At 37.5% G+C, this 26900-nt stretch overlaps 2 protein-coding genes across 3 annotated transcripts in view; both read right to left on the bottom strand.

Moving 5' to 3' along the window:
• The window catches only part of LOC134843974 (unconventional myosin-XVIIIa-like), a 319060-nt gene that overhangs the window by 54177 nt on the left and 237983 nt on the right, over window positions 1-26900 (bottom strand). Inside the window, exons 1-8 of one of the 2 annotated variants that reach the window (XM_063860374.1) lie at window positions 10909-11018; window positions 6423-6498; window positions 5718-6311; window positions 5061-5347; window positions 4321-4527; window positions 2707-3100; window positions 2100-2419; window positions 1375-1540 (exon numbers count right to left, since the gene is read on the bottom strand). In XM_063860374.1, the coding sequence (XP_063716444.1) occupies window positions 1375-1540; window positions 2100-2419; window positions 2707-3100; window positions 4321-4527; window positions 5061-5347; window positions 5718-6311; window positions 6423-6489 (2035 nt within the window). In that variant the 5' untranslated portion in view covers window positions 6490-6498; window positions 10909-11018. Of the gene's footprint in view, window positions 1-1374; window positions 1541-2099; window positions 2420-2706; window positions 3101-4320; window positions 4528-5060; window positions 5348-5717; window positions 6312-6422; window positions 6501-10908; window positions 11019-26900 lie in introns of those variants that run through there. The other variant, XM_063860373.1, reaches the window with a different exon arrangement.
• LOC134843978 (nuclear pore complex protein Nup88-like) lies at window positions 11461-16529 on the bottom strand. The gene is made up of 3 exons (XM_063860393.1): window positions 15452-16529; window positions 12340-12910; window positions 11461-12113 (listed from the first exon to the last, which is right to left on the bottom strand). The coding sequence occupies exons 1-3, from the start codon at window positions 16268-16270 to the stop codon at window positions 11545-11547; spliced, it is 1959 nt and encodes a 652-aa protein (XP_063716463.1). The 5' UTR covers window positions 16271-16529; the 3' UTR covers window positions 11461-11544.

Genomic DNA, 26900 nt, shown 5'->3' with positions numbered 1-26900 from the left:
TGTCAAAAGCTGATTGTTTAATTCCGTTCCAGAAGCTAAACACTGGAATGCACTTTCAGCCGTAGAAGTCATTCACATTTTTTGCGCCAGCACGGCTTTGTTAATTGGAGAGCGTATTTTCCTTCTTTTAGCAAAAGAATTTGAAAAAAAACTCAAAAAATAGCATGTTTCTGAAATTTTCTAAGGCACTGAAATTTAGCACGGTGAAGAAGCTGCACTTGGCAAACACAAGCAGCAAAAATAGCTCTTAAAAGTCAAAAAAATATAAAAAGAAGCCATAAGAAATAATTTCTGTCATGTGCCGGAACCAAACCTCCGACCTCGAGATTAGGGCTCTCACGACTTCGTATCTGCGACAGGGTCGCTTGACAATTTACAAATCTAACTAACAATAAAGCATCTACAGTTGCTATTAAATTGCCATTGCTATGCAGCAAAAGTGCCAGCGTCTCTTGTCCTATCAACTGTACCATGGTAGCTTGGAACTGTACCATGGTAGCTGGAAGACTATTTACCAATAAAGCAGCTACCGATGCTACTAGATTAACAAGAAAGCAACAGTATTTAAATTATTTCTTTCTCTTTTAAGGTCAAGTAATCCTGAATGGGAAAATAAAATTAAGATGTGTAATTTGATTTACGAGATTAGATAGCGCGCCACGAATGGCGATACAGCTAGTTTGCAATATGCTTTGCGATTCTTTCATCATTTGTCATCGTTAAATTAGTTAGGAGATATGACACTAACATAGCCAACTGACAGTTGGAAAAGAGTAATCAACGCAAGGACAACAGCTTTCGAATTTTAAAGAAGAAATATATATCCTTAAAGCTCTTTTGAACTTCACGAAGAATTTATGATTGGTGCTTTTTTGATAAAAAAAGAACCCAATTCGAGGAAACTGGATCAATAGCTAAAAATTTTATTTCGCTGGGAAATCTGATAACTAAATTCCATTTTCGAAATTAAGTCGATCACGTTTTTCGTGACCTTAACACTTTTGCTGTTCGATAGTGGTGTTTGCCTTCCTTTTAACAAAGGAAAAGAATTGAATTTAAAAAAAATCAAACATCAAACCGCGAAAAACTGATTTTGAGCCTGAACAAACTTTAAGACTTTTCCTGAAAAAAAACAATCAAACAAAAAATCAAGTACTAAAAAAGATGACTCACTACGTTCATTAATCTTGAAAATGATTAAAAACCTGAAATGAAAAATGAGGTCGAGTGGAATAAAAATCACATGAAATGGCACAGGCTTGGTTTTCCTTGTATTTTTTCATGGCGACCCTGACTGCATCCATCAGTTATATTTGCTTTTTCTTACATATACAACCCTTATAACTCTGCGCGTCTGTCGACTTTAATTCTCACATTTGACTGATCCGGACAGAAGAAGGTGGAAGATAGCAGCAGTTACACCGAATATTGCATCTTGCTCTGCCTTAGACACGCCCAGCACCTCAAACGCATTCTTCAGTCTCTTGAACGAGTACACATGAGAAGAAAGTCCACGGCTCCCATGAACAGCGACTTCCGCCTGAAATACGCAAATCAAGTTCTACTAAACAATCGCCCTCATTTCCAATTCAAACTATTAAAAAAACAGCTAATAGAAAATGTGTAGAACATTGAAATCGAAAAAAAAATGATTGAAAACGTTTGAACATTCTTCAACTTTCGAAGAAAAAATCTGTCGGATTTAAGCTTTTTGAATTTCAGGAACAATTTTTGATTGGCACTTTTTGGATAAAATTAACTGAATTTAAAAACTTGGATCGATGAGTAAACTTTAAAATCCTTTTTAGAAACTAGAAGTTGTTCATGATTTTTCGTGTATAGTCAATTTTAATTTCTCAAGTCATTTGCACTTCTGTTATGGAGAGCGTAATCGCCGTCCGTTGCTCCATCTGTTGAAAAAATAAGAATGTGAACTTCAAAAGTAACTATATGCCAACGCAGAATATAACGTAAGCTAGAATAAAATAGAAAAAAGAAACACGACCTAAATAAGTAAGAACTCACTTCGTTTTCGTTGTTTGTTAGCTTTTAATTACCACACGAGAGACCAATGTTGTCTTGGAACTCTGCTACAGTACCTTATGAGAGAAATACGTTTCCTTTCCACCTTCTCCGGGAAATGTCTTCGGCAAACTCCACAACTTCGCTTCATCTTCATTACACCCGTAGACCATCTGTGAAAATATACTGAAGCCACTCTCTGCCTTCTTTCTTTCAGAGTAGTTGGTCAGTCTGCTCTTTTCCAGTAGGATACCCTGGATGTTAGCTCCAGATATAGTTCCCCCGTAATCGAACTCGATCGAGACAATCTGGGTGAACTTAGAGGCACTTCCGTTCTGAGAGGACCTGCAAGACCCAAAGGAGGACAGGACCGTCTGGGTGGCGACCATCTTATCAGCTGAAATAACATCATTTGTGGTTTAACAATCAACCCCCCCCCCCCCCGACCAGACAAAAAACTTGAGAAATAATCTTGTCTAAAAATTGTTCCTTTTTACTCCTTGTAAAAAGGAGCTTCACCTCTTCTGTGGTTACCCGGCAAACTGGAGTATCTTAAGATCCTCGAACCTCCTTTAATGTCAATATGCTCATAAGTAAGCACGCGTGTCAAACTTCGCAAGTCAAAAACTAACATTCTGTTTTAGTTGAGTGTAATTCTATTGAAGCTGTGACAAGGTTGTTCACCTGTGACAATGTTGTTCGTAGATCCAGCGTTTGTCGTGAGATATTTCAAGGCGTGATTCAGATTCTCGCTTTTGCCCGAGCCAGACTGCCCCAAAAACACCACACTCTGGTCGCGTCTGGACGCTATCATCCTCCTGTAGGCTAATTGGGCCATCGAGAAAATATGGGGCGGCATTTCTTCCTTGGAGGCGCATTTTTTCAGCACTGTCATCGCCTTGTCATTGTAAGCGTTAGTAGTGTGAGCGGGGTTTATAACTAGCAGATTGTATCCGCAAAATGTATGAAATAGTTCGTTTCCCGAGTAGCGAGTTCTCAGTACGTGCAGAATTGAAGATTCATTGACGTAGCGGAGCTTGCATATGTCTTCGACTGTGTCAAGCTCCGACGGATTGCACTAAAACAACGTCTCAATAAGTTGTTTTTTCTCATGACGTTTTTTTCATGAAATCAATAAATTATAAATAATAAATTTTAAACAATTGTTGCCCCAACGCAATTTTTTGATCAAAAGTTTCCAAAAAGCGCGCAAAAACGGCTTTTTGACCTGTTTTTTTATTACAAAATTTGCATGCGGCGCAAAAAAATGTTGTCATTAGAGGGTCTTTATAGTGTTCTGGGAGCGCTCGAAAAATAAAATTGGCCGACCTTAAAAAAAGGCCGAAAAAATTTATCAACAATTTAAAAAACCACGAGAAAATCCTAGACATCCCCTGCCTAAAATAAGCCCTAAAATAAGTCTTAAAAAAGAATTCGAAAAATTTCAGAGCTTGCATAGAAGTATTCGAACTTACATAAATACAGTGCTGATTTAAATTATCCGGACAAATCGAACAAAACTTGAATTTTCAAACGCGTTTTTCTCAAATTGGGTTAAGATTAGACAAATAGTGAAGAGAACAAAAGTTGCTTAGAATTTCACCAGAATTAATATGGTGCCATTTTTTCTCCGAAATTCTCAACAAAAATTTAACCCCAAAAATGGGTCATTTTCGCTTTTTTCAATTAATCAAGAATTATGCAGAAACTACTTTGTTAATTGATGAGAAAAGTATATCACAGGAAGCTTCTTACGCAGCTCAACAAAGTTTAAGAAGGGTTAAATCTCCAAAAATTTGCGCAAATTGTTTAAAATTTATTTTTAAACAGAACTTCTGGGTTTTATATAGTAAAAATCACATTTATTGACTATCAAGTGATAATTTTTTCTCTTATACTGGTTTTTGGAGATTTAACCCTTCCTAAACTTTGTTGAGCTGCAAAAGAGGCTTCCTGTGATATAATTTTCTTATCAATTGACAAAGAAGTTTCCGCGTATTTCTTGATTAATTGAAAAAAGCCAAAATGACCCATTTTTGGGGTAAAATTTTTGTTGAGAATTTCGGAGAAAAAATAGCACCATATTAATTCTGGTAAAATTCTAAGCAACTTTTGTTCTCTTCACTATTTGTCTAATCTTAACCCAATTTGAGAAAAACGCGTTTGAAAATTCAAGTTTTGTTCGTTTGGTCCGGATAATTTAAATCAGCACTGTAGTCAGATATTTCAGGTATATTAAACTTTAATAACCTTGCTCATTTATTTCTGTTATTAACACCCTCCTGAAACCGATATTACCTTTTCTAAATCAGCTTCATCTACCAGAAGACTAGATCCGGACTCTGTCAACTTCACTCTAGTTTGACCTCCGCCTCCGCCACTTTGGTTACTTCCCTGTTCATTCAACACTGTGCATCCAGAATATCCCTCCGAATGCACTAGCCAGTAGGAAGGAGTGAGTGTGTACTGGCTCTCCGCCTTCAAAGCCTCCTCCGACTTACCAGCCTAAACAAGTGTTATGACATCAGGAAAAACTGACTAAAGTCATCGAGGAACACTCTAGAACCTTCAACCAACTAAAAAAGGGCATCAAAGTATTATAATAATAGGCTTCTTTATCAATAATATCATCAAATCTCTCGTACCCGCGAACTGTTGCAAAAACAGATTGCAAGATCAAGATTTCAATTTTAAGGTCAATTTAAATTGAAGTGGGATAAAATTATGACAGAAGTTCAGAACCCACTCTTTAAAGTAAAGGTTCAACAGAAGCGACTGACTTACACAAGAAAACATACGAAACACTCCTTTTTTCAACTGAAATGAAAGAACATATTAAAGCTAAACATGAAAATTTACTACACCAAAAAAAAACGATAAAATCAATCCAACAACTTGTAAAAATCTATTATGAAGAAGACGTCAAATACAATCATCCATTTTTATTTCAGAACAACATCAATGATACAACATAGAATCAATATTTTGAAGCATTTGACATTTTTAGTATTCAGTAAAAAAACTCTTCATCCACTAACCGTTTTTGACTTTTTGTCGAAGTTTCTGTCAGTGATAGCAGCCAATGAAGAGTTATCTTCCAGACCACACCGTTGGCATAACTCCAGCAACTCTGGAACAGGTTGGACCGTGATCTTTATTTCTGGAGATTTGGTCGCCTTAATCAGCTCTAGTAATTTGTCCTTAGGGAGTCCTTCGACATGCGTGTCGTTTATCTTCAGAAGTTTATCTCCCGGAAGCAGTCCTGTGGTTTGACTGCTGTTCGCACTCGACTCCGCAAAGTGGATATTCCTTTCGATTATCTCCCCTAAAACCACATCTTGATGAGACTCAATAACTTCAGTTCTGCAATAACATCAGATGCGGATATAGTTGCAATATAGTCGAGGCGAGAGGGCGGATTTACAAAAAATTTTGATCCGCTGTTTTTAGAAGGTTTCGACCAAAAAATCACGAAATTTTATACAGGAGCTCCAGAGGCTTTTTCATAAAAAAATGTTTTTTTTATTAATAAAATGCATGTTTTTGAAATAGTACCGAAGGCGGCTAAAGGGGGCGAATCTTTGACCAGCCAGCGGGGGGTTACAATTTAGCCTTAAGCCCTTGAAAACGAGTTCCCTGAATAGTCATTAAACTGAGCTTTTCATTATTAAATGGCAACTTATATCAATTATTACCTGTTAATGGCACTTTCTCCAGCAGCGTAGAAGTTTTCACAGTGAATCCATAATCTCCAGCAAAATTCTGTTTCAATACTAATTCTCGTGGCTCTGGAGTTTTGGTACTGTAAATTTTAGGCAGCAGCAGATTCTCGTCAAAGGATTTGTGCGTGACCAGGGGTATTTTTGGGATACTCAAATTCAATGACCGCCTCGATTTTGAACTCAATTCCCGACGTTTTTGTGCTTCAGACGCCTTCACAGAATCCAAAGCGTCACCAGAAGCCACAAACCGCATGCTTTTCTGACTATGTTTCGAGTCTTTAATTTCCATTTCTACATTCTCTTGTGGACTTGTAAGCAAAGGCGACGAAGCATTTGCGTTGTTTTTGAGGATACTTTTCCTGATTTTGGATGACGACGTGGATGATTTTGATTTAGATGTCTTTTGACTCTTGTCTCCGTCTATGGAGTCAAGTGATAAGGCATCTTTCGCTTCTCTGGCACTGCCTTCTGTTGGAGACGGTCTATCTATAGACACTCTTTTGTTCATACTGAATTTAAACAAATCCGAATCGTTGCCAGAATCTTCTAGATTTTCACTATTTTCGCCTAAAAATTGCAACACAATTTTTGAAATATTTCTCTATCCTGTTTTTTTTTTCAAGAAAAACAATCAGAATAACTCTGGAAAACTGAAACACTAAGTACGACCAAACTTACTTGATTTGACAGAAGTTCCCGTCTTTCCATTCTCGTCTTTGTCCTTTTTCTTTTTGGATTTGAACATTTTCGAATCCTTAAAAATCGATTTCATTGTTGATAAGCCCTGATTAACAAATTAGTTGGCCACATAAAACAATAGAGCTGCCTGCTACAGCCTTTAGTATTCAGCAATTCAATTATACTTATTTACACTTCAGCAACTCTATTTAAGAATACATTGAGTCGCAGCCAAAGTTCAAAGGTCTGCTAGTAGACAAGTAATAAAACACCATCCTGTTCATTTACACAACAATGGCTTTAACTATGTAACACTTTCAATGGACAAAGCATGGTGCTAATAGTTTGTCCATTAAACACGTAGCTGAGTCGGCCAATATCACTCGTTCGGTTCTTACTCGTTCGATGTATACACTATCACTCACTCCTTCGATTCTTCGCATGCACACTTCTCTGAAGACTTGTACCTAGTCTTAATTTTAATCATGCGTTTAAATAGTGTAATCAACACTCGATATGAGAGCGGAAATCTATTCATAGACATATCTTAAATTCGGCTTTAAGAAGGCTCGTAGCCGCACAGAAGAAACAAATTTGAACGAATCTTAGTTACAACACAGCTTAAGTTAAGGTCATCAAGCTTTGATGGGTATCTAGAAAAATTCGTTTCTGACAACCGATCAAAAATTATTGTCATACAATGGGGGTTTAGCACAGAGGCGAAGTTGCACTTCCATACACAAGCAAAAATATGACCGATAACGCTACTGGGAAAAACTGAATGAGTAAAACTTTGAGTCTACAAAATTTCTCAAGTGACGCACGCCAATTATGAGTCTACATAATTGCTAAGTGACGCAAACCAATTATACCGCATTAGCAGTATCAGTCAAGTTGAAAAGAAAAAGAAATTAATCAACTAACATGCCTCAATTTATAGAGCGGACGCAGTTTAGCTAGTATGCAAAAAAGTTCATTAAAAACATCCGACCCTGCCCAGATTCGAATCCTCCTATTTTGTTCCGGTTCTCCTTCCCTAACTCTACGCTAGATATCCATGCTACTTTGAAGCTAAAGAGCTACTTGTAATATAAGAGTCTGTGTTAATATCCTTAGCATTAACTGTACTTAATAGCTGGTTATTAATCAAAATGAACACTTTTAAAATGAACACCTTTTATCGCAATAATATTTGCATTGCAACAATATTTGCGACTTAGGTTGGAAAGAAGAGAGTTGATCCTATAACACAAGCTTTACTAGCGTAAAAAATTTGTACAAAACGGTCAAAAGACTTTCCAAAATCCATAAGTTGTGGCCACTTAAGAAAAGAAGATTTCCAAAACCGTATTTCTTGATTGAACACAACTATACAGGTAGGCTTTCAACAGCCTGTTGTTACGATTGAACCTATGATATCAGATTTGACAGCGAAGTTAGCGAGAAAAATACAAACAACGGTCAACGGATTAAAAATTTGACCTTTCCGAAAGCTTTTCGTTTTAAAAAATAGGTCGTAGCTGCTTTTCCGACGGCCATAACTTTTGACTTTTCCGACGGCCATAACTTTTACTGTCAGAAAAGTTTGAGTGTAGTCGCATAAAAACATGAGCTTCTCACAACCCGTTCTTTGAATTTAAACCAAAATCTCAGATATGGCAGAGTGGTTTTCGAGATAATTAAAAAAGTTCAAAAAAAGGTCAAAAATCCAAAAATTGACTGCTACGAGGGCGATAATTTTTTGTGAAAAAAAATATTGAGTGGCCCCTAATGCAGTGGAGCTTCCCACTACCCATTATCTCCATCCAAGACACAATATCAGATTTGAGATTTTATTTTTTGAGAAAAAAGCAAAATGTTCACAGAACGGTCAACAATCAAAATTTTGACTATTCCAAGGGCGATAAATTCATAGGTTAAAAAATTTGGCGTAGCTACTTATGCTGTGAGCTTTTCAAAACAGTTCTATTCATTGAAAGCAAAAACTCAGATTTGAGGGGGGTAGTTTTCGAGAAAACGAAAAAGAAATCAAAATATGGATTAAGCATTTCCCTACAGACTTTTTCAAAGGCTGTGGACAGAGGGGTCAAATAAAAAGAGACTAGGGAAGCATGCAGGCACACAGGGGAGTAGGCAGGTTTCCAACCGATACAGCTTTTCCATGACGGAAAAAAATTCAACAAAACGATTGGTAAACACAACCAACTTGAAAAGTGCGGAGAGGAGTGTTAAAATTGTGTTTCCCTAGAAACGACCCAAAATTAGGTCATTAAGCCGATAAAAAGTAGATTGGGCCGACGAATTATTTGTGAACAAAAAACAAAGGAAATGCTAAGTCAAGGTAAAAAAAATTACAAATTGTAGGAATAAATCAAACACTTAAAACAACATTAAAGAAAAATGCGAAAAGCAAAAAAAAAATCGATTCCAAGATGTGACAGCTAAGCCAACAACATATAATCAGACTAAAAATTGGCCGACATTTTTATTTGAAGCAGAATTTTTCCCGTTTAGAACAAAAAAAACAGGTCATGGTCAGATTCGAACCCAGGACCTTTGCTAACGTTTGCTAAACGCAAGCGTAAATACCAGTCAAAATAAAGCAGCTACAAATGCCAATAATAAGTTGCCAATGCTTTGCAGCAAAAACCGCTTCACAATACACAATTTTGCATAGAATAATTTTGACTAACAATCCGAAGGCAGAAAAGCCAAATCATCTACAAATGATTCATTTCAAAAAAAGCTTGTTATATTGAGGTGGAAATTTTTTGAAATCGAGTTTCAATTATTGTACTGTTGTTTATGTGGGTAAAAATTATAAAAGTTCGAACTCAAACAGAAAACTGGAAGGCTAGAAGCCACGTCCCTATCCAAAATCCAAACCCGAACGTTTTCAACGTCATCCATACATAACTTCTATTTATATTGATTCTTCGGCATTTTTGAGGTTTTTTTGGCGAAATTGGAAGCACACTCAGCAGATACTGCGCAATTATTTATTTGGAAAAAATATCATTTAATAAATTCCTATAAGAGGGGAAACGGACTTTCAAAACACCAGCGATACATAGAATGAAGAGCTGGTCGTAAAAAAACCGAAAGCAACTAAATCAAAATAATCTTGAAGAGTTAGAAAAGTGTTATAGAACAAAGAAAACTTTAAAAAATGATTGAAATTTTTGTTTGTACAACTTTCAACTGTCGAATATAATCAAACGAGTGCAATAAGAAGAAAGATAAATAAGCCTCGAATTAGTTTTAAAAAAATTGATCTGCGACCTCTAGCGATTACGAATCTCACGCACTAGCCCCGGAAGATTGAATAATCACAAATACTAGCCTCAAATAAAGCAGTGAATATATGCTATGAAATTTCCAATGTTACAGATCGTGATTATAGCAAAAGTGCTACTAAATAAGTGAAACTTTCAATAAACACTTTTATGTGCGACTTATACGATGGGAAAAGAAGGTTCGTACTAATACACTACGCTGGCAAGCTCTCTAATCTAAACACAATTATCAGTGTTAAATGAGCATTCAGGCAATGCTTTTTCACTTGGATGGGCTTTTTCCATTCTACTCCCCCCCCCCCCTACCCCTCCCCAACTTTCAAAATATCGATTTTCATGTTTGTTTTACGTGTTATTACGGCTAAATGCACGATGTTACGATGTGAAGAATGAAGAACAAATCTGTTCACATTTGTCAGTTCGTTCATCATGCCAAATTTCATTGCATTATGACAACGTTAAACAAACTTTTCAAAATTGAATTTGAAAGGAGGGAACTGCAAAAGAGCCCTTAATTACAACTAAGCCGACAATACTTAGGTGAGGCTCGTTCAACATGAAAAAAATGTTGCCCAAATACTTTGAGTGATGAAGTTATGAAATTTGAGTTTCAACATAAAGCACAAAAAACTGTAACCGCACTCAAAATTGAACTTTTCAAAAAAAACAGCACCTATTTCTAAAGAGCACTTCAATATCAGAAGAAAGCTCTCAAGAGACCTGTGGTTATGAAAATATCTACCAGTAAAACCACTTAGTAGTTAGATTTAAATTTTACAGAACTTGAGCATGTTAGTACAAATTATTCAGTAATTCTGTTTAACAAGTTGTTAACTTGAAAGTCAATATTACTTCCTCCGTTCAATTTCAATTAAATTTTTTTTGCCAAGCACTTGTCGTCTGCGCTGCGCACTAATAGAAAACTTAACGTCAATTGCGCCATTTATCAACCCAAACTGTTGAAATTTTTCAATTTTAAACTTCCTTATTTTGCGTATAATGATCGCAGGTGACATGTCCTTTTTTGAATTCAGGACATTAAAACCTTTCAAATCGTATTATGAAAATCACGATAGCCGAAATAAATTAACTTCATTGGCATCGATTGTAATTTAGATCTGGACTAGATCGATATAATGAAATTGAAGAAAAATGTGCGACTTAGGCTATAAATTTCATAAAGAACTTACCTATCAAATTGAAGGGCGCCCAAATTTTCAACTAACGAAAATTCAAAAGGGCCTTCTATTCGGCAACAATCGGCTTGACCAGGTTTTCAGATAGACTATCACGAACAACTCTACCTAGACTCAATTATCAGAAAAGGGAATGAAATTTAGAGACGTGATAGTATTAAGGGTCTAGTCTTGTTCCCAAAACGTCAAAAGCACAAAAACGAAGTCCTTTTATGTTCATACTCTTCCTGAGCGCCGTGGATAAAATATCAGCTGGATGCTGTGCGACTGGCAAACATAAAAGACAATATTCATTTCATACTCATCAGAGTAGCAGACAAATTTGATCGAACTCTTATAATCCAAGCATGCCTTGGAAGCGTTTGATCAAAATTGCCTAAAATATTACCAATTTCAACCCAAAGCTATTAATATTTGAATTAAATTTGAATTTAAAATCGCCCGATAAACAAAACTGAGACTGCTTACCGACCTTTCTGTTTACTAGGTTGGTTGTCTGCTAACTGCTATTTAAACCAGCTGGATTGAATGGTTAAGACTAACAAGTGAAAACGAGGAAACGGTTTAATTTAAACAGTTTCAGAGAAGGCAAAACAAAACAGCAATTGGTCACAAGTTTAGAGACAAGTATTACAGACAACACTTGAGAGAATTGATTTGGGCTACTAAATCATTTATCAAAGACGCCTCTTGTACAACCATTTTGTGAAGGATAGAGTTTTTCACTAAACGGCTTCGAGACGTATGCAAATCCAAACTATTATCATGTTCATTTTCTTGGTGTTCAGAAACCGGAAAGGCCTGCTCGGCCGACAGCCTAAGAGAAGTTATCAATTTGTGCTTTTTCTCAAGAGTTGCTTCGATTCGGGTGAGCTTTTCCAGGAACAAATCTTCGTTCACACTTCTGAGAGAACTGCTTGAGTACACTACTCGACTCAGAACTTCAGCCGAAGACTCTAAAAGTTCTTGGTTACTGTTCAGAGATTCGTATTTGTCGGCGAGCTCTCTCGTCTGATTAACCAATTTGCTTCTCGTAGCACTTAAACGCTCGATTTCTTTTGTTTGCTGGGCCAGTCGGTTTATAATGAGAGCCTTACGTTTGCTGATTTGATCGTTAACCGACATCAAAACATTCAGTCGATTTTGACGAATTTCGCCAACTATTTTTTTCGTCAGTGCGTGCAATTCGGCGGGTTGAGCTGGAATTATAACAATACAACATTACTTAATAAAAAAACTTGGTCAGAAAATAAAAAAACTTACTATCGTGAAACGAATGGGTGAGATTGTTAAAAATCATTTCTAGAAATCATGAGAATCAAGCTATACATTTTAAAATAAAACCCTTTCCATTCCATCCTTTTCTGCATGAAAAAAAAGAGAATTTTTTCACTGTTTTGTTTACGAAGGCTGTGCTTGACTCACCTGAGGTCTTTGACCCCAAAGAAATCCTGGGACTGCGTTTGCTATCAGCCAACATCTTTTGTATTTCGGGCAAGAACGTCTGAGGTGCTTTCAGAGTGCCTCTGGGATTCTTTGCAAACTCACCAGTGTGACTCAATAACATTCCAGATATTTCGGACTTTTTCAGACTTGGTAAATGAGATTCGAGGTTAATTTTAAAAGTGGATAAAGCGTCCGAAGTACACAAAAGTGTGCTAGAATTCGGAAGATGGATAACTCCTATTAACAAGGCGTCATCTTTCATATCGGAAGACTCGTTCGAGTAAGAAGAAACTAAACATGCTGTATTAGAACTTGAGTCGAAATTTCTATCGTTATCTCTAATCATTGAGGTTTCATCAAGAAGAATTTCAAAACATTTCGCGTCCGTAATGAAGGCTCCCATTCTGCTCCAATAGTAATACACCAACGGCGATTTAAATCGATCTGTCATCACATAAAACCTTGAATGATTGTCCTCGTGTAGTTCACTCAAACGCGCATCACCGGCAGTCGAATCGAAACGAACTCGCTCCAGAATCTCAACAGTTGGCTGAAATAAGCAAGAAACGATAGTTAAGAGCCTTCAAGAACAAAAATATACAAAAAGTTAGCTGCTCATGCATATAGATCTTATCAACGAGAAACGAAATTTTTGGAAAAAAATTATTTTCAAAAGCACATCAAATGCTAGTACTAACAAGAACATCCAGTTGCTCTGCAAGTAAACGAAAATTCGTATTTTTTTGTGAATGGTGGGATGAGCGGATCATAATAACAGAGGACTTGCAACAAACAATGCATAAGCGACTACGCTTGTCATCAAAAAACGATTAAAAAAAAGACTAAAATCAAAAATTTCTTTGAAAAAAAAAACTTTTATGGCCTAGAAAGCGATATATGGTACTTCGAAAACTATAGAAAAAAAGCATATTTTTCTCACTGTACTTGCTCAAAAACCAAAAACTGAATAACCTTTTTTATTTTCTGAGAAACCTTTAAAATGATAAATAACTCGACCAACTCTGGTAAATATTTATGTTACCTGTCTTTGCAAGGAAACATTTTTTTAAAACAGGAATAGTCGGTTGCATCAATTATTTGAATTTTTTTAACTCCCAGGAAGGCGCTCAAAGACTTAGGTGCTGGAGTTTAACTAAGTTTTCAGGGCTTGTACTCCTATAGTGAACCTGTTCGCTCGCTTTTTTCAGACTAAAACAGACTAAGAACTTGCTCATAATTAGACTAAATATTCAAAGCGGTTTTTCTTACAGAGTCTGCCAAAAGACCGCAATAGCCAACCTTTCAGCAAATGAAATTGATATGAACTCAAAAAGTTTATAATAATCTAAGGGCATTCAAAACTGCATTTATTTGTATGAATGCACTTTCTGTAGTTGTTATTATTAGTAGTAGTAGTAGTATTAGTAAAAGATTTAGAGACAGTTCTCAAGGGTTCGCACCCAGATTCAAATTCATCAGTTTAGTTTTATCTTGTTTGTGATGTTACAGTTTCCACATCTGCATATTATTCTCCATGTGCATTTGATTCTTTCGTTGCCAAAATTAGGGTACGTTTGTGATACGTAGTTGAAGAGAACTTTCGTTCGTCGGAAAAAGTTGTCATCGGTTTTCATCAATCTTGATTTGTACAGCCTGTATTCTCCTCTTTGATTTTGTCTGGTGTTTCCTAGCGAAGGAATATAATCTAAGGTTTCCTCAATATCATAATCACCGTTTCTCATTGACAATAGAAAAAGAAGATCATGCATCTCGACATATATACTGAGTGGTAGTACAATCAGGGAAACGAGGCGGTTACGGTAATTGATGTTCGATCCTAATATCAATTTTGTTGCATAGTGTTGGACTTTTTCAAACTCTAGGAGGTTTCCCTTGCTTGGCCACCACGTTTGAGAAGCCTATGTTGTTATCGTAACTACGTATCCAGTATACGCATTCAACTTAACCTTCCGAAGTAAGGTTTCTTTTAATTTGAAAGAGCGCATTCATTGCCTCTTTGGAACGTGTTTGACAATTTCCAGACCAGTTTAGGTTTTGATGTCCAATGAGCCCTAGCGCACGTTGGGATTCCACTGGCTCCAGAGGACTGCCCATGAGATTGGCTTTTAGTGCTCCTTTAGTGTTTACAATATGAGACTTCTTTGTATTTGGTGTGATCTTATTTTCAGAAAGCCATTTTTCAATTATTTCTGTTGCTTTGTTCATTTCACCTTGGCTCCGGATTGTTGCTTTAAAGTCATCTGCGTATCCGTAACAAGGTATTTCTTTCATCGTTTCAGGTAAATCATTGATGAAGAGGAGGAATAGTAGTGGTCCAAGGATAGACCCTTGGGGTACTCCGCTGGTGACAATTTTTTGGCGGGACCTTTTCTGATTGATTAGAGCATTTAACGACGACTTTTCCAAAAAAAAAAACATCTTTAAAAAATCATCACGACCTATATAAGAGTCTCAACTACGTTCATCGTCTGTTAACAAATCTAAGTGGAAGAACGCTGAGCGTACTCGCCAATATCAGTACATATATGCATAGCGCATCATCTACTTTTGGCAAAGTTCTTTACGGAAAAAACCTAGTACCAGATTTCAATATCAAGATAATGTATTCTTCCAAAAACACCTTTTTGCTTTCTTTTACAAAAGCTTGATGTCTGATTCAGTGTTTTATACACGTTATACGACAAGTAATACAAAACAAAACCATAAAAGATTTATAAGATAAATAATCAGATTACACAAAACCGATAAATGGCTATTTTTGTGAGTTAGGGATTTGTTTTATTGAGTATTTTATGATTGATTGATATTAGAGGGGGAGGGGCTCATTTCCATCAAAGTTTTTTTTGATGTATTTTCCGACAAAAAATATAATCGAGCGCCAAAACAATCTAAAAAGCCTTACGCCGGTTGCTTTAATTGATTTAGTATTTTGAGGTCACGTTATACGATTATGCGTTTTTTATACGAAAGGCAACACATACGATTGTACGTTAAATGATAGTCGGATTATATGATTTTTTCATCATAAGTCAAGACATTGGTCAGAATAGTTATTTTCTGAAAAACTTACAAGCGTGTCGTCGTATTGAGGAAGCAAGGTACCATGCAGTACATCCCCAGTCGCATTCATCATCACCACACCAGTCAGTTTGTCACAGCGTAAGACTGCAATGTGACAAAAACTGTCTCCGTAATTATCTTCAGCTTCTGGCAAGATGCTCAGCGGTCCCTGCAATTCAATAGATGCCCCTGATTGATTATATTTTATGTCGTCTAGCAGGAAAACATCTCCATTCTGTGTTAGAGCAACTAGCGAAAATGATTGCATGTCTACATTGAAGGTGTCAAACGACACTACGAAGTCGCCGAGCATACTGTTTTGATCTACTTCCCCCGGTAGGGAGATTTCAAAGAGATGACTGCTTGTGTTGATGAGCAAATTGAACACGCGAATTATTCCAGTCGAAAGCAACTCCAAAACGACGAACGAGGAATCTTGTTGGTTTGATTCTTCCCAATTGCCCAACCACTTGACCTGTCTTACTTGGATTTTCGATGATGTGTATACAGATCGATCAACAACATATGACGACGCAATCACGGAAGACAATTCTCTATTCAAAAGTGTAATTTCCGGTGGCATATGGACTATTACGGTGCCTTGCAAACCACTCACCAAAACATGAGTTTCACTGGTATTTAAAGATACATAATTTATTTCAAATGCTGGAACACACGATATTGAGATCTCAACTTCATCGCCTAAATCCAATGTCTTGGCGACCGGATCATTAGTAGCAATAGGGCGAAAGAGCAAAATGCACAAATTGGATTCCCATGTCAATATGAAGTTTTTGCCAACGCATGACAAACTCTTGCAATCATTCATAATTTCGTTTCTGAAAAACTGCTGCGGAAATATGAAATACTCATTAGGCAAAGAATCTAGTGTTATCAATTTTTCAAGCTCGCAGCTTTTAAGTTTTCTTGCATCCTTAATTTAGTATTTAAAACTACTTACTGACGAATATTCTAACGGGATAATCAGGAGGTCAAAAGTATCATAGCAACCGATGTTACAGTCAGGAGTGCCTTCATCACATATTCCAGTCAAAATCCTTGGAATTTTGACTGGAATATGACGAATATGGAATTTGTGAACTTACAGGCCGCACTCCGCCTGTCTGACTTCGTTGAAACACTCGAATGAAACGAAAATATCGAATAACGTCAGACTGAATAAATTAGACAATGTGACATTCGACCAGAATGTATCAAAATGCAAGTTCGAATTCGAATTTAAATTGTGACATCGGAGCGGGAAGATTGGCGGTTTTAGCACATTAGCGGTGTTAATCGTTCATTTTGACGAACGCGGAAGGATTAATTTGGACTGATATGTTAATTTTTGAAATTCGTTCGAAAAGAAAGACACGTGACAACGTCGAAATTTCACGATAACTGAAAACTGCGAAGAAAAAGAACATCAGAATTCGTTGAGAACAACGGTGAACAACAGTTGTGAGAGACAGATCGAAATTGGAATAGGAAACGACAATCAGACCATTCAGAGTTGTAACGATTGTGCCGCTACAATCATTACAACACCAAACCAATCCCGAGAACAAGGAAGGATATTGGGACGACGTGTCCAGCCTTCCGAGAAGGAAAAAGACTATTATTTGGCCGGATTCCTGAATTCGGAGGGTCTCGGGAGAAAACTGTAACTCTCTGTTTTTTGAACTTTTAGCTTCTGGTCAAGTCCTGAGTTGAATTAATAACCTCTAAGTTCGTTTTCAGATTATGAGAAGCTAGGAGTTGAGTGAAAGGGTTGATCCATCTTCGATGGAGATGATGACTTTTATCTACTCACTCTACAATAATAATATAATAAATAAGTACTAGCCCTGTTTTTAAAGGTGAACTCGTGGTCTGGAGATACTGAGACCCAGCCACGAGCTTACTATTTTTGCATATAGTTAACTTACTTTGAGTGTTTTGACCGAAGCCAGAAGCAGTAACGTTTTTGTCGACCCGATGTTAGGAAAAGCAACAAAGGAACTGGCTTTGGCAGAGACGGTGCAAAGCATGTAGAGCTGTGTTTAGACACTAGCCAGTTGTTTTGAACCTAGCTTTATTTCCCGACGATATGTACTTCCGGGCGAATGTTACATAGATGTTTTCATGGCGCTTCTGGACTTTATTCTTTTTTAACACCATGACCGGCAGAACCGTTAACGAGCAATCCACGCCGAGCGGATGCTGAAAATAAGGCCCTAACCACCGGGGCGGAAAGGTTGTTCGGAACGCGGAAGCCTTTCGGATTCTCGAAAAGAATTTTTTAACCTGGTTAACACCGAAAATTCATGTACCAGGAAGGGTTGGGGGATTGGCCATCCCGTCGCTCCCCGAGAGGTTTGAGACCAAAAACACTTATAGTTTTCAGATTATGAGAAGCTAGGAGTTAAGGGAAAGGGTTGATCCATCTTCGATGGAGATGAGGATTTTTATCTGCTGAACAAAAACAAAAGTAATAAAAAAAATAAGTGGTTGCCCTATTTTAGAAGTGACTTGGTGGTCTGGGGATACTGAGACCCAGCCATGAGCTCACTGATTCTGCATGTAATTAAGTTAATTAGAGCATTCTGATCGAAGCCGGAAACAGTAACGTTTTTTGTCGACCCGATGTTAAAAAGACCACCAAAAGAACTAGATTTAGCAGAGACAGTGAAAAACATGTAGAGGTGTGCTTAGACGCTAGCCAGTCGTTTTAGAACCTAGCTCTATTTTCCGTTGATTTGTAATTCCGGGCGAATGTTACATAGATGTTTTTATGGCGCTCCTGGGTGTTATTCTTTTTTAACATCATGACCGGCAGAACCGTTAACGAGCAATCCACGCCGAGCGGATGCTGAAAATAAGGCCCTAACCACCGGGGCGGAAAGGTTGTTCGGAACGCGGAAGCCTTCCGGATTCCCAAAAATAGCTTTTTAACCTTGTTAAGACCAAAAATTCATGTACATGGAAGGGTGGGGGGATTGGCCGTCCCGTCGTTTCCTGAGAGGTTTGTGACCAAAAACACTTAAAGGTATACAAGAACTGAAACAAAAAGTGCTATAGCACCTAAGAAAAAAAAACATAAAAAATAACCGAAAAAACCAAAAGCAGTAAAACAATATAAAGTCAGTAGAAATCGTCCCCCCCCCCCCCCCCCCCGACGAGATGTGATCCGATCCTCCCGTTTGTTGTTGTTAGATATATTGTTGTTACAGGCATTTATATCAGTCAGGATTGTTACGATCAAAATTGTGGCCCGTTTCTGGTCCTTGTACTGTAGGGTTATTTGAGTAGTTAAGCATGTTTATGTTAATTTGCGCTCAATCCGGAAGGGTCTCGTGAATTGAGCAGATGACTGATCCGGCAAGCAGTGGAAGGAGCAACAAGAACTGCCCTGATTTGACCCTCCACCGAGTTGCGAATTTCCGAGTTAAGCACCCTTATTCGGATATTGAACAAACCCGGAGGGGTAATACTAGTTTTACTATTTATACAGCCTATAATAATAATCCTATACAGTTTTTCAGTGAAAAACACAGTAAGCAGACCGGTTTTTAGGGTCAAATTAGTGATATTTTGATCCCCACACAAATCGCGATTTTTGAGATATCGATATTTTTTGAAAGAGAAAAAAGCGCTAAATTAGTAATTTACATCGTAACTGTACTAGTATAATTAGTGGAACCGGTTAACTTTCAATCGGAAGGTTGGAACCATATGGGTACCGAAAATCCAATTTTCTTGATTTTTGAAAAAACGAAACGCTACAAAAGCAGAAAACTTTTTGAAACTTTTGCATTAGGACAGTAAAAATTGGTGTACGGACAACGTTCACTAGTGAATCGACGGGTTTGAAAACCCGTTTGCCAAAAATCTTCCGGGTTACAGTGAAATCGAATTTAACGTGTTTGATTTAGTGGTTTCATCAATCCTGAAGGGTCCAGATAGCATTGTTTTTGGCAAATTTTTTCTGCTGAAACGTTTTAGATCGGGTTTTTTGCATTTAACTAGAAAAAAATAGGCTTTCTGAGCTCGGATCAAAAATTTTTAAGCCAAAAAATTAAGAATTGCGAAAAAAAAATAGGCGGAACTTATCATGGAGAAAAATTTTGAACCTTAGAAAAAAGACGTTTTGGTTAATAACTTTGGAACTACTGGACAAATCCAGTTGATCTTGGTATTCATCTTGATACTCATAGAGCCATAAATTGTTCGATAAAATAAGCTTAAAAGTTTTTTAAGATTGTTTCTAGCAAAATTACCAATTTGTGAAGGTAGACCCTTCACGTTTTGTAATTTTTTTTTGGAAAGCGCTTATACCCCTACCAAAGGGTAGTGACGACTCAATAAGGCAATTTTACGCTATTCTAGCCAAAAAGGGAGGGATAACAAACCCATAGAACGATAATCAAGTCAAGACTAAGCTAATTATAAGAACCTTCACAGTTCAAAAGATTTGTCAACTAAGCAGCTTAGCTTCAATCCGGAAGGATCATAAGCCGGAATACACCCTTCCCTGTTAATTCATATAGCACAATAGACTCGGAGATCGTATTGGGAAGGGTCTCGAGTGGAATTTTTAAAGTCCCGGAAAAGCTATTTTTACAAACCCGGAGGTGTCTCAGTTCGAAAGGGTCCTATTTTTACCAAATCGCGAAGGGTCCTATTTTCACCAGTCCGGAAGGGTCCCATTTTCACCAATCCGGAAGGGTCCTATTTTGACCAATCCGGAAGGGTCCTAATTTTGCCAATCCTGAAAGGTCCTAATTTTGCCAATCCGGAAGGGTCCTAATTTTGCCAATCCGGAAAGGTCCTAATTTTGCCAATCCGGAAGGGTCACAATTTTGCCAATCCGGAAGGGTCCTTATTTTGCCAAGTCGGAAGGGTGCGATTTTGTCAATACTTAAGAAGAAAAAAGAAAAGTAAATCGTGAAAAGCATTAGGCTATTAGGAGTTATGCTATTAACCAGTGACTGCACTGGTAACTTGCCTTTTAAAAAGACCAGAATAAAACAAAATAGGTCTAAGCCCGGATATTCGCGACACTAAATCTAATTGAAATAAGAGTTTGACACTAATTTGTGTGGATTAAAATCCAGAATTTTTTTGGAAATTGGAAAAAGGATTGCTTGAGGATTTAGTAGGCCTAGATTGGGCAATCTGAAGGCAAATAGGTAACACAGGACTGGGTGGGTGCAATAGACGCCCACTTGAGGAAATTACTGCCTTCAACTTTTGTCTGTGTAGTGCGACACTGAACAGGGAAAGCTCTTTCTTTAGAAACAAGTTCGATTATTGTATTGCGACTGATTAAAGTACGAAACACATACACATTTTTTTTGAAAATATTTTTTTATCTTTTTAGTTTTAAAACAATAACATTTGTTCTTGATTGGGTAGTGAGTACACTATCTTTTAAATATATATTGATATCATCAGACTGTGCTAGTTTCATATCTTAGATCCAATAATTGATCATTGTGAATAAATTGAATACACGCTGTACTGTGATAACATACAAGGATTCGTAGTCACTATTTAGGTGAAACTTTTGGAATTTATTGTATTGTGTTATTGTTATCACTATGTCAAACAAAAAGAACATTAGCAATCGTATTGAAAGTATAAGCGGTAAGAAGTGATAAATCTAAAATGAGTCTAGACAAGTCACGGATACCTAAACTAAGTGATAAATCTAGGAAATTCATACCAGAGAAACAAAGAAAGGCAATGAACGACCCTTTTGTGGAAAGGATCGCACGAACCCGGACCGACAAAGAGAAGAAATATTCAGGAGGAATGGTTGAAATCAAGAGTCAAAATGAAGGACAAAAGCAATGTTAGAAGTAGAGGTCCATCCGGACCCTGCCATAGATGAGAATCGGGCGGGACATGGATCGTAAGGGTTTGACAATTTTCAGACCAATATAGGTTTTGATGTACAATGAGTCCTAGCTCACGTTGGGATTCCGCTGGCTCCAGAGGACTGCCCATGAGATTGGCTTTTACTGCTCCTTTAATGTTTAAAATATGAGACTTCTTTGTATTTGGTGTCATCTTATTTTCAGAAAGCCATTTTTCAATTATTTCTGTTGCTTTGTTCATTTCACCTTGGCTCTGGATTGTTGCTTTAAAGCCATCTGCGTATCCGTACTATCGCATTTCTTTAATCGTTTCAGGTCATTCATTGATTAGGAGGACGAATAGCAGTGTTCCATGGATAGACCCTTGGGGTACTCCGCTGGTGACATTTTTTTGGCGGGAGCTTTTCTGATTGATAAGAGCATTTAACGACAACTTTTCCAAAAAAAAAAACTTTGAAAAATCATAAAATCATCACGACCTATTAAAGAGTCTCAATTACATTCATCGTCTGTTAACAAATCTCAGTGGAAGAACGCTGAGCGTACTCGCCAATATCAGTACATATATGCATAGCTCACCATCTACTTTTGGCAAAGTTCTTTACGGAAAAAAACTAGAACCAGATTTCAATATCAAGATAATAACACCTCTTTGCTTTCTTTTACAACAGCATGATGTCTGATTCAGTGTTTTATACACATTATACGACAAGTAATACAAAACAAAACCTTAAAAGGTTTATAGGACAAATAATAAAATTACACAAAACCGATAAATGGCTATTTTTTGTGAGTTAGGGATTTGTTTTAATGGGTATTTTATGATTGATTGATATTAGAGGGGGGGCTCATTTCCATCAAAGTTTCTTCTGATGTATTTTCCGACAACAAATATAATCGAGCGCCAAAACAATCTAAAAAGCCTTACCCCGGTTGCTTTAATTGATTTAGTATTTTGAGGTCACGTTATACGATTCTACGTTTTTTATACGAAAGGCAACACATACGATTGTACCTTAGATGGTTGTCGGATTATATGATTTTTTCATTATTAGTCAAAACATTGGTCAGAATTGTTATTTTCTGAAGAACTTACAAGCGTATCGTTGTATTGAGGAAGCAAGGTACCATGCAGTATATCCCCAGTCGCATTCATCATCAACACACCAGTCAGTTTGTCACAGCGTAAGACTGCAATGTGACAAAAACTGTCTCCGTAATTATCTTCAGCTTCTGGCAAGATGCTCAGCGGTCCCTGTTATTCAGTAGATGTCCCTGATTGATTATATTTTATGTCGTCTAGCAGGAAAACATCTCCATTTTGTGTTAGAGCAACTAGCGAAAATGATTGCATGTCTACAATGAAGGTGTCAAACGACGTTAGGAAGTCGCCGAGCATACTGTTTTGACCTACTTCCCCCGGTAGGGAAATTTCAAAGAGATGACTGCTTGTGTTGATGAGCAAATTGAACACGCGAATTATTCCAGTCGAAAGCAACTCCAAAACGATGAACCAGGAATCTTGTTGGTTTGATTCTTCCCAATTGCCCAACCACTTGTTTTGCCTCACTTGGATTTTCGATGATGTGTATACATATCGATCAACAACATATGATGACGCAATCACGGAAGACAATTCTTTATTCAAAAGTGTAATTTCCGGTGGCATATGGACCATTACTGTGCCTTTCAAACCACTCACCAAAACATGAGTTTCACTGGTATTTAAAGATAGATAATTTATTTCAAATGCTGGAACACATGATATTGAGATCTCAAGTTCATCGCCTAAATCCAATGTCTTGGCGACGGGATCATTAGTAGCAATAAAGCAAAAGAGCAATTTGCGCAAATTGGATTCCCATGTCAATATGAAAACTTTGCCAACGCATGAAAAACTCTTGCAATCATTCATTATTTCGTTTCTGAAAAACTGCTGCGGAAATATGAAAAACTCATTAGTCAAAGAATCTAGTGTTATCAATTTTTCAAGTTCGCAGCTTTGAAATTTTCTTGCATCCCTAATTTAGTATTTAAAACTAATTACTGACGAATTTTCTAAGGGGATAATCAGGAGGTCAAAGTATCATAGTAACCGATGTTACAGTTAGGAGTGCCTTCATTGCAAATTTCAGTCAAAATCCTTGGAATTTTGACTGGAATATGACAAATATGGAATTTGTGAACTTAGAGGCTGCACTCCGCTTATCTGGCACCGTTGAAACACTGGAATGAAACGAAACTATCGAAAAACGTCAGACTGAATAACGTTAGACAATGTGACATTCGACCAGAGTGTATCAAAGTGCAAGTTCGAATTCGAAATTATATTGTGACATAGGAGCGCGAAGATATTATTTGTTTTAGCACATTAACGGTGTTAATCGATCATTTTGACAATCGCGCAAGCATTAATTTGGACTGACATGTTAATTTTTGAAATTCGTTCGAAAAGAAAGACACGTGATAACGTCGAAATTTCACGACAATTGAAAACTGCGAAAAAAAAAGAATAACAGAAGTCGTTGAGAACAACGGTGAACAACAGTTGTGAGAGACAGATCGAAATTGAAATAGGAAACGACAATCAGACCATTCCGAGTTGTAACGATTGTGCCGTTACAATTATTACAACACCAATCCCCAGATTTAGGAAGGTTATTGGGACGACGTGTCCAGCCTTCCGAGAAGAAAAAAGACTATTATTTGGCCGGATTCCTGAGTTCGGCGGTTTCTCGGGAGAAAACTGTAATTCTCTATTTTATGAACTTTTAGCTTCTGGTCATGACCTGAATTTGTTTTTAGATTATGAGAAGCTAGGAGTTAAGGGAAAGGGTTGATCCATCTTCGATGGAGATGATGATTTTTATCTGCTGAACAAAAATAAGTAAAATAAAAAATAAGTGGTAACCATGTTTTAAGGAGTGACCTGGTGGTCTGAGGATACTGAGACCCAGCCATGAGCTCACTGATTCTGCATGTAATTAAGATAATTAGAGCGTTCTGGTCGAAGCCGGAAACAGTAACGTTTTTTGTCGAACCGATGTTAGAAAGACCACCAAAGGAACTGACTTTGGCAGAGACGGTGAAAAGCATAAAGAGCTGTGTTTAGACGCTAGCCAGTCATTTTAGAACCTAGTTTTATTTTTCGTCGATATGTACTTCCGGGCGAATGTTACATAGATGTTTTTATGGCGCTCCTGGGTGTTATTCTATTTTAGCATCATGACCGGCAAAACTGTTAACGAGCAATCCGCGCCGAGCGGATGCTCAAAATAAGGCCCTAACCACAGGGGCAGAAGGGTAGTTCGGATTGCGGAAGCCTTCCGATTTCCCGAAAATAGCTTTTTAACCTAGTTAAGACCAAAAAATCATGTACCAGGAAGGGTAGGGGGATTGGCCGTCCCGTCGTTCCCTGAGAGGTTTGTGACCAAAAACACTTAAAGATATACAAAAAATCAAACAAAAAGTAATTTAGTTCTTAAGAAAAATCACAAAACTAAAAAAATAACCGAAAAAATCAAAAACAGTAAAAAAATATATAAAATCAGTAGAAATCATCCCCCCAGACGAGATGTGAATAGATCCTCCGGTTTGTTGTTGTTAGATATATTGTTGTTACAGGCGTTTATATCAGGATGGATCGTTACGATCAAAATTGTGGACCGTTTCTGGTACTTGTACTGTAGTGTTATTTGAGTATTTAAGCATGTTAATGCTAATTTGCGCTCAATCTGGAAGGGTCTCGGGATTAAACCAGAAGACTGATCCGGTAAGCAGTGCATGGAGCAACAAAAAGGGGCTCAAGGACAACAACAAACGAGTGTTGGGTATCGTTACAAACTTTTGTATCCATTTTGGTACAAAAATTAAGACATAAATCATAAATCTGAGGGGGGGCTCGACAGTGACTGCACTGAAGTGACCCTCCACCGAGTTGCGAAATTCGAGTTAAGCACCCTAATTCGGATATTGACCAAACCCGGAGGGTTATAACTAATATTATTATTTGTACAGCCTATATTAATACTCCTATACAGTTTTTCAGTGAAAAACACAGTAAGCAGACCGGATTTTAGGGTCAAAATAGTGATATTTTGATCCCCACACAAATCGCGATTTTTGAGATATCGATTTTTTTTGACAGGGAAAAAAGCGCTAAATTAGTTTTTCACATCGTAACTGTACTAGTATAATTAGTGGAACCGGTTAACTTTTGTTGGGAAGGTTGGAACCAATTGGGTACCGAAAATCAAACAAAAGCAGAAAATTTTTTGAAACGTTTGCGTTAGGACAGTAAAAATTCTTGTTCGGACAACGCTCACTTTTGAATCGACCGGTTTGATAACCCGTTTGCCAATAACCTTCCGGGTTACAGTAAAATCGAACTTAACGTGTTTGATTTAGTGGATTCATTATTCCGGAAGGGTCCAAATAACATTATTTTTGGCTAATTTTTTCTGCTGAAACGTTTTAGATCGGGTTTTTTGCATTTAACTAGAAGCGTATAGGCCTTCTAAGCTCTGATCAATAAGAATTGCGAAAAAAGTTAGGCGGAACCTATCAGTGAGAAAAGTTTTGAATCTTAGAAAAAAGACGTTTTGGTTAATAACTTTGGAACTACTGGACAGACCCAGTTGATCTTCGTACCACTAGATCAGAAATTGAGTTTACTCGTAGAGCCTTTAATTATCCGAAAAAATAATATTAAAATTTTTTAAAATTGTTTCTAGCAAAATTACCAATTCGTGTAGGTAGACCCTTCACGTTTTGTAAAAAAAAATTTGGGAAGCCCTTATACCCCAGGGGACAATAGGCCATGGGGCCCAAACATCAGAAGAAGTTCAACTGGCAAAAGACCGACCTCAAACGAACGACCGACGCAAGATACACATGCGACTGGGAGATGTGATTCCATGAACTGGAATCATGCGAACTAAGGAAGAAGTCATCCCAGCGATTCGAGCACGAGGAAAAACACAGAGCCTCTATCAGAGGGCGATGATGCACAAGCGGGGCATTCTCGAGACGCAACATCAATGGCCACAGCCTTTGAACATCTGAACAGGTTCTTGAAAACATTGCTTACGAGGTTATCTAGAACCAGTGAACGCAGTGAAAAGTCCAGAAGGGTTTTTAAGAAACCAAGACGCTATAAAGACGAATCTGATGGCTGTATTGATACCTGGATAGAGGTAATGAAACTGAATTTGAAGAGGAGGACTTGACAGAGAGACAAGAATTCAGTGCGCCCACCAGTAACCTGGAAGGGACAGCCCTAAACTGCGTGATAGCCAAAAAGCAATACCAGCGGGACACTGCTGAAAATTCTTTGAAAACTTGTTAAATCGTTTTGGCTCAGCAGTACAAGGACAACAAGCGATGATGCGCTTCGAGAAAAAGAGGGAACGTGAAGACGAGACGATAGACAAATTTTTCGACGATTTGGAGATGCTTAGAAGGCGTAGCCAACCAGATGAGTCAAACAGAAGGATAAATCTAGCAGTAGCCTCAAAATTCATCGGCGGTGTGAAGAATGACGAGCTTCGAACGATGTTAGCGACACAATACACACCACTTTCAACCAATGCGCCGACA

Source organism: Symsagittifera roscoffensis, chromosome 4 (assembly GCF_963678635.1).
Source record: "Symsagittifera roscoffensis chromosome 4, txSymRosc1.1, whole genome shotgun sequence".
NCBI classification, from domain to species: Eukaryota; Metazoa; Xenacoelomorpha; order Acoela; family Convolutidae; genus Symsagittifera; species Symsagittifera roscoffensis.
Note: the sequence above shows the minus strand (reverse complement) of the source record. Positions and strands in the feature narration are given on the sequence as shown.

Coding starts and splice junctions, on each gene's coding strand:
- LOC134843978 (XM_063860393.1), bottom strand. CDS start 16,270: ATGAATGATTGCAAGAGTTTGTCATGCGTTGGCAAAAACTTCATATTG. Junction 12,911..15,451: donor CTCAATACGACGACACGCTT/GTAAGTTTTTCA, acceptor TGCTTATTTCAG/CCAACTGTTGAGATTCTGGA. Junction 12,114..12,339: donor TTTGGGGTCAAAGACCTCAG/GTGAGTCAAGCA, acceptor TTATAATTCCAG/CTCAACCCGCCGAATTGCAC.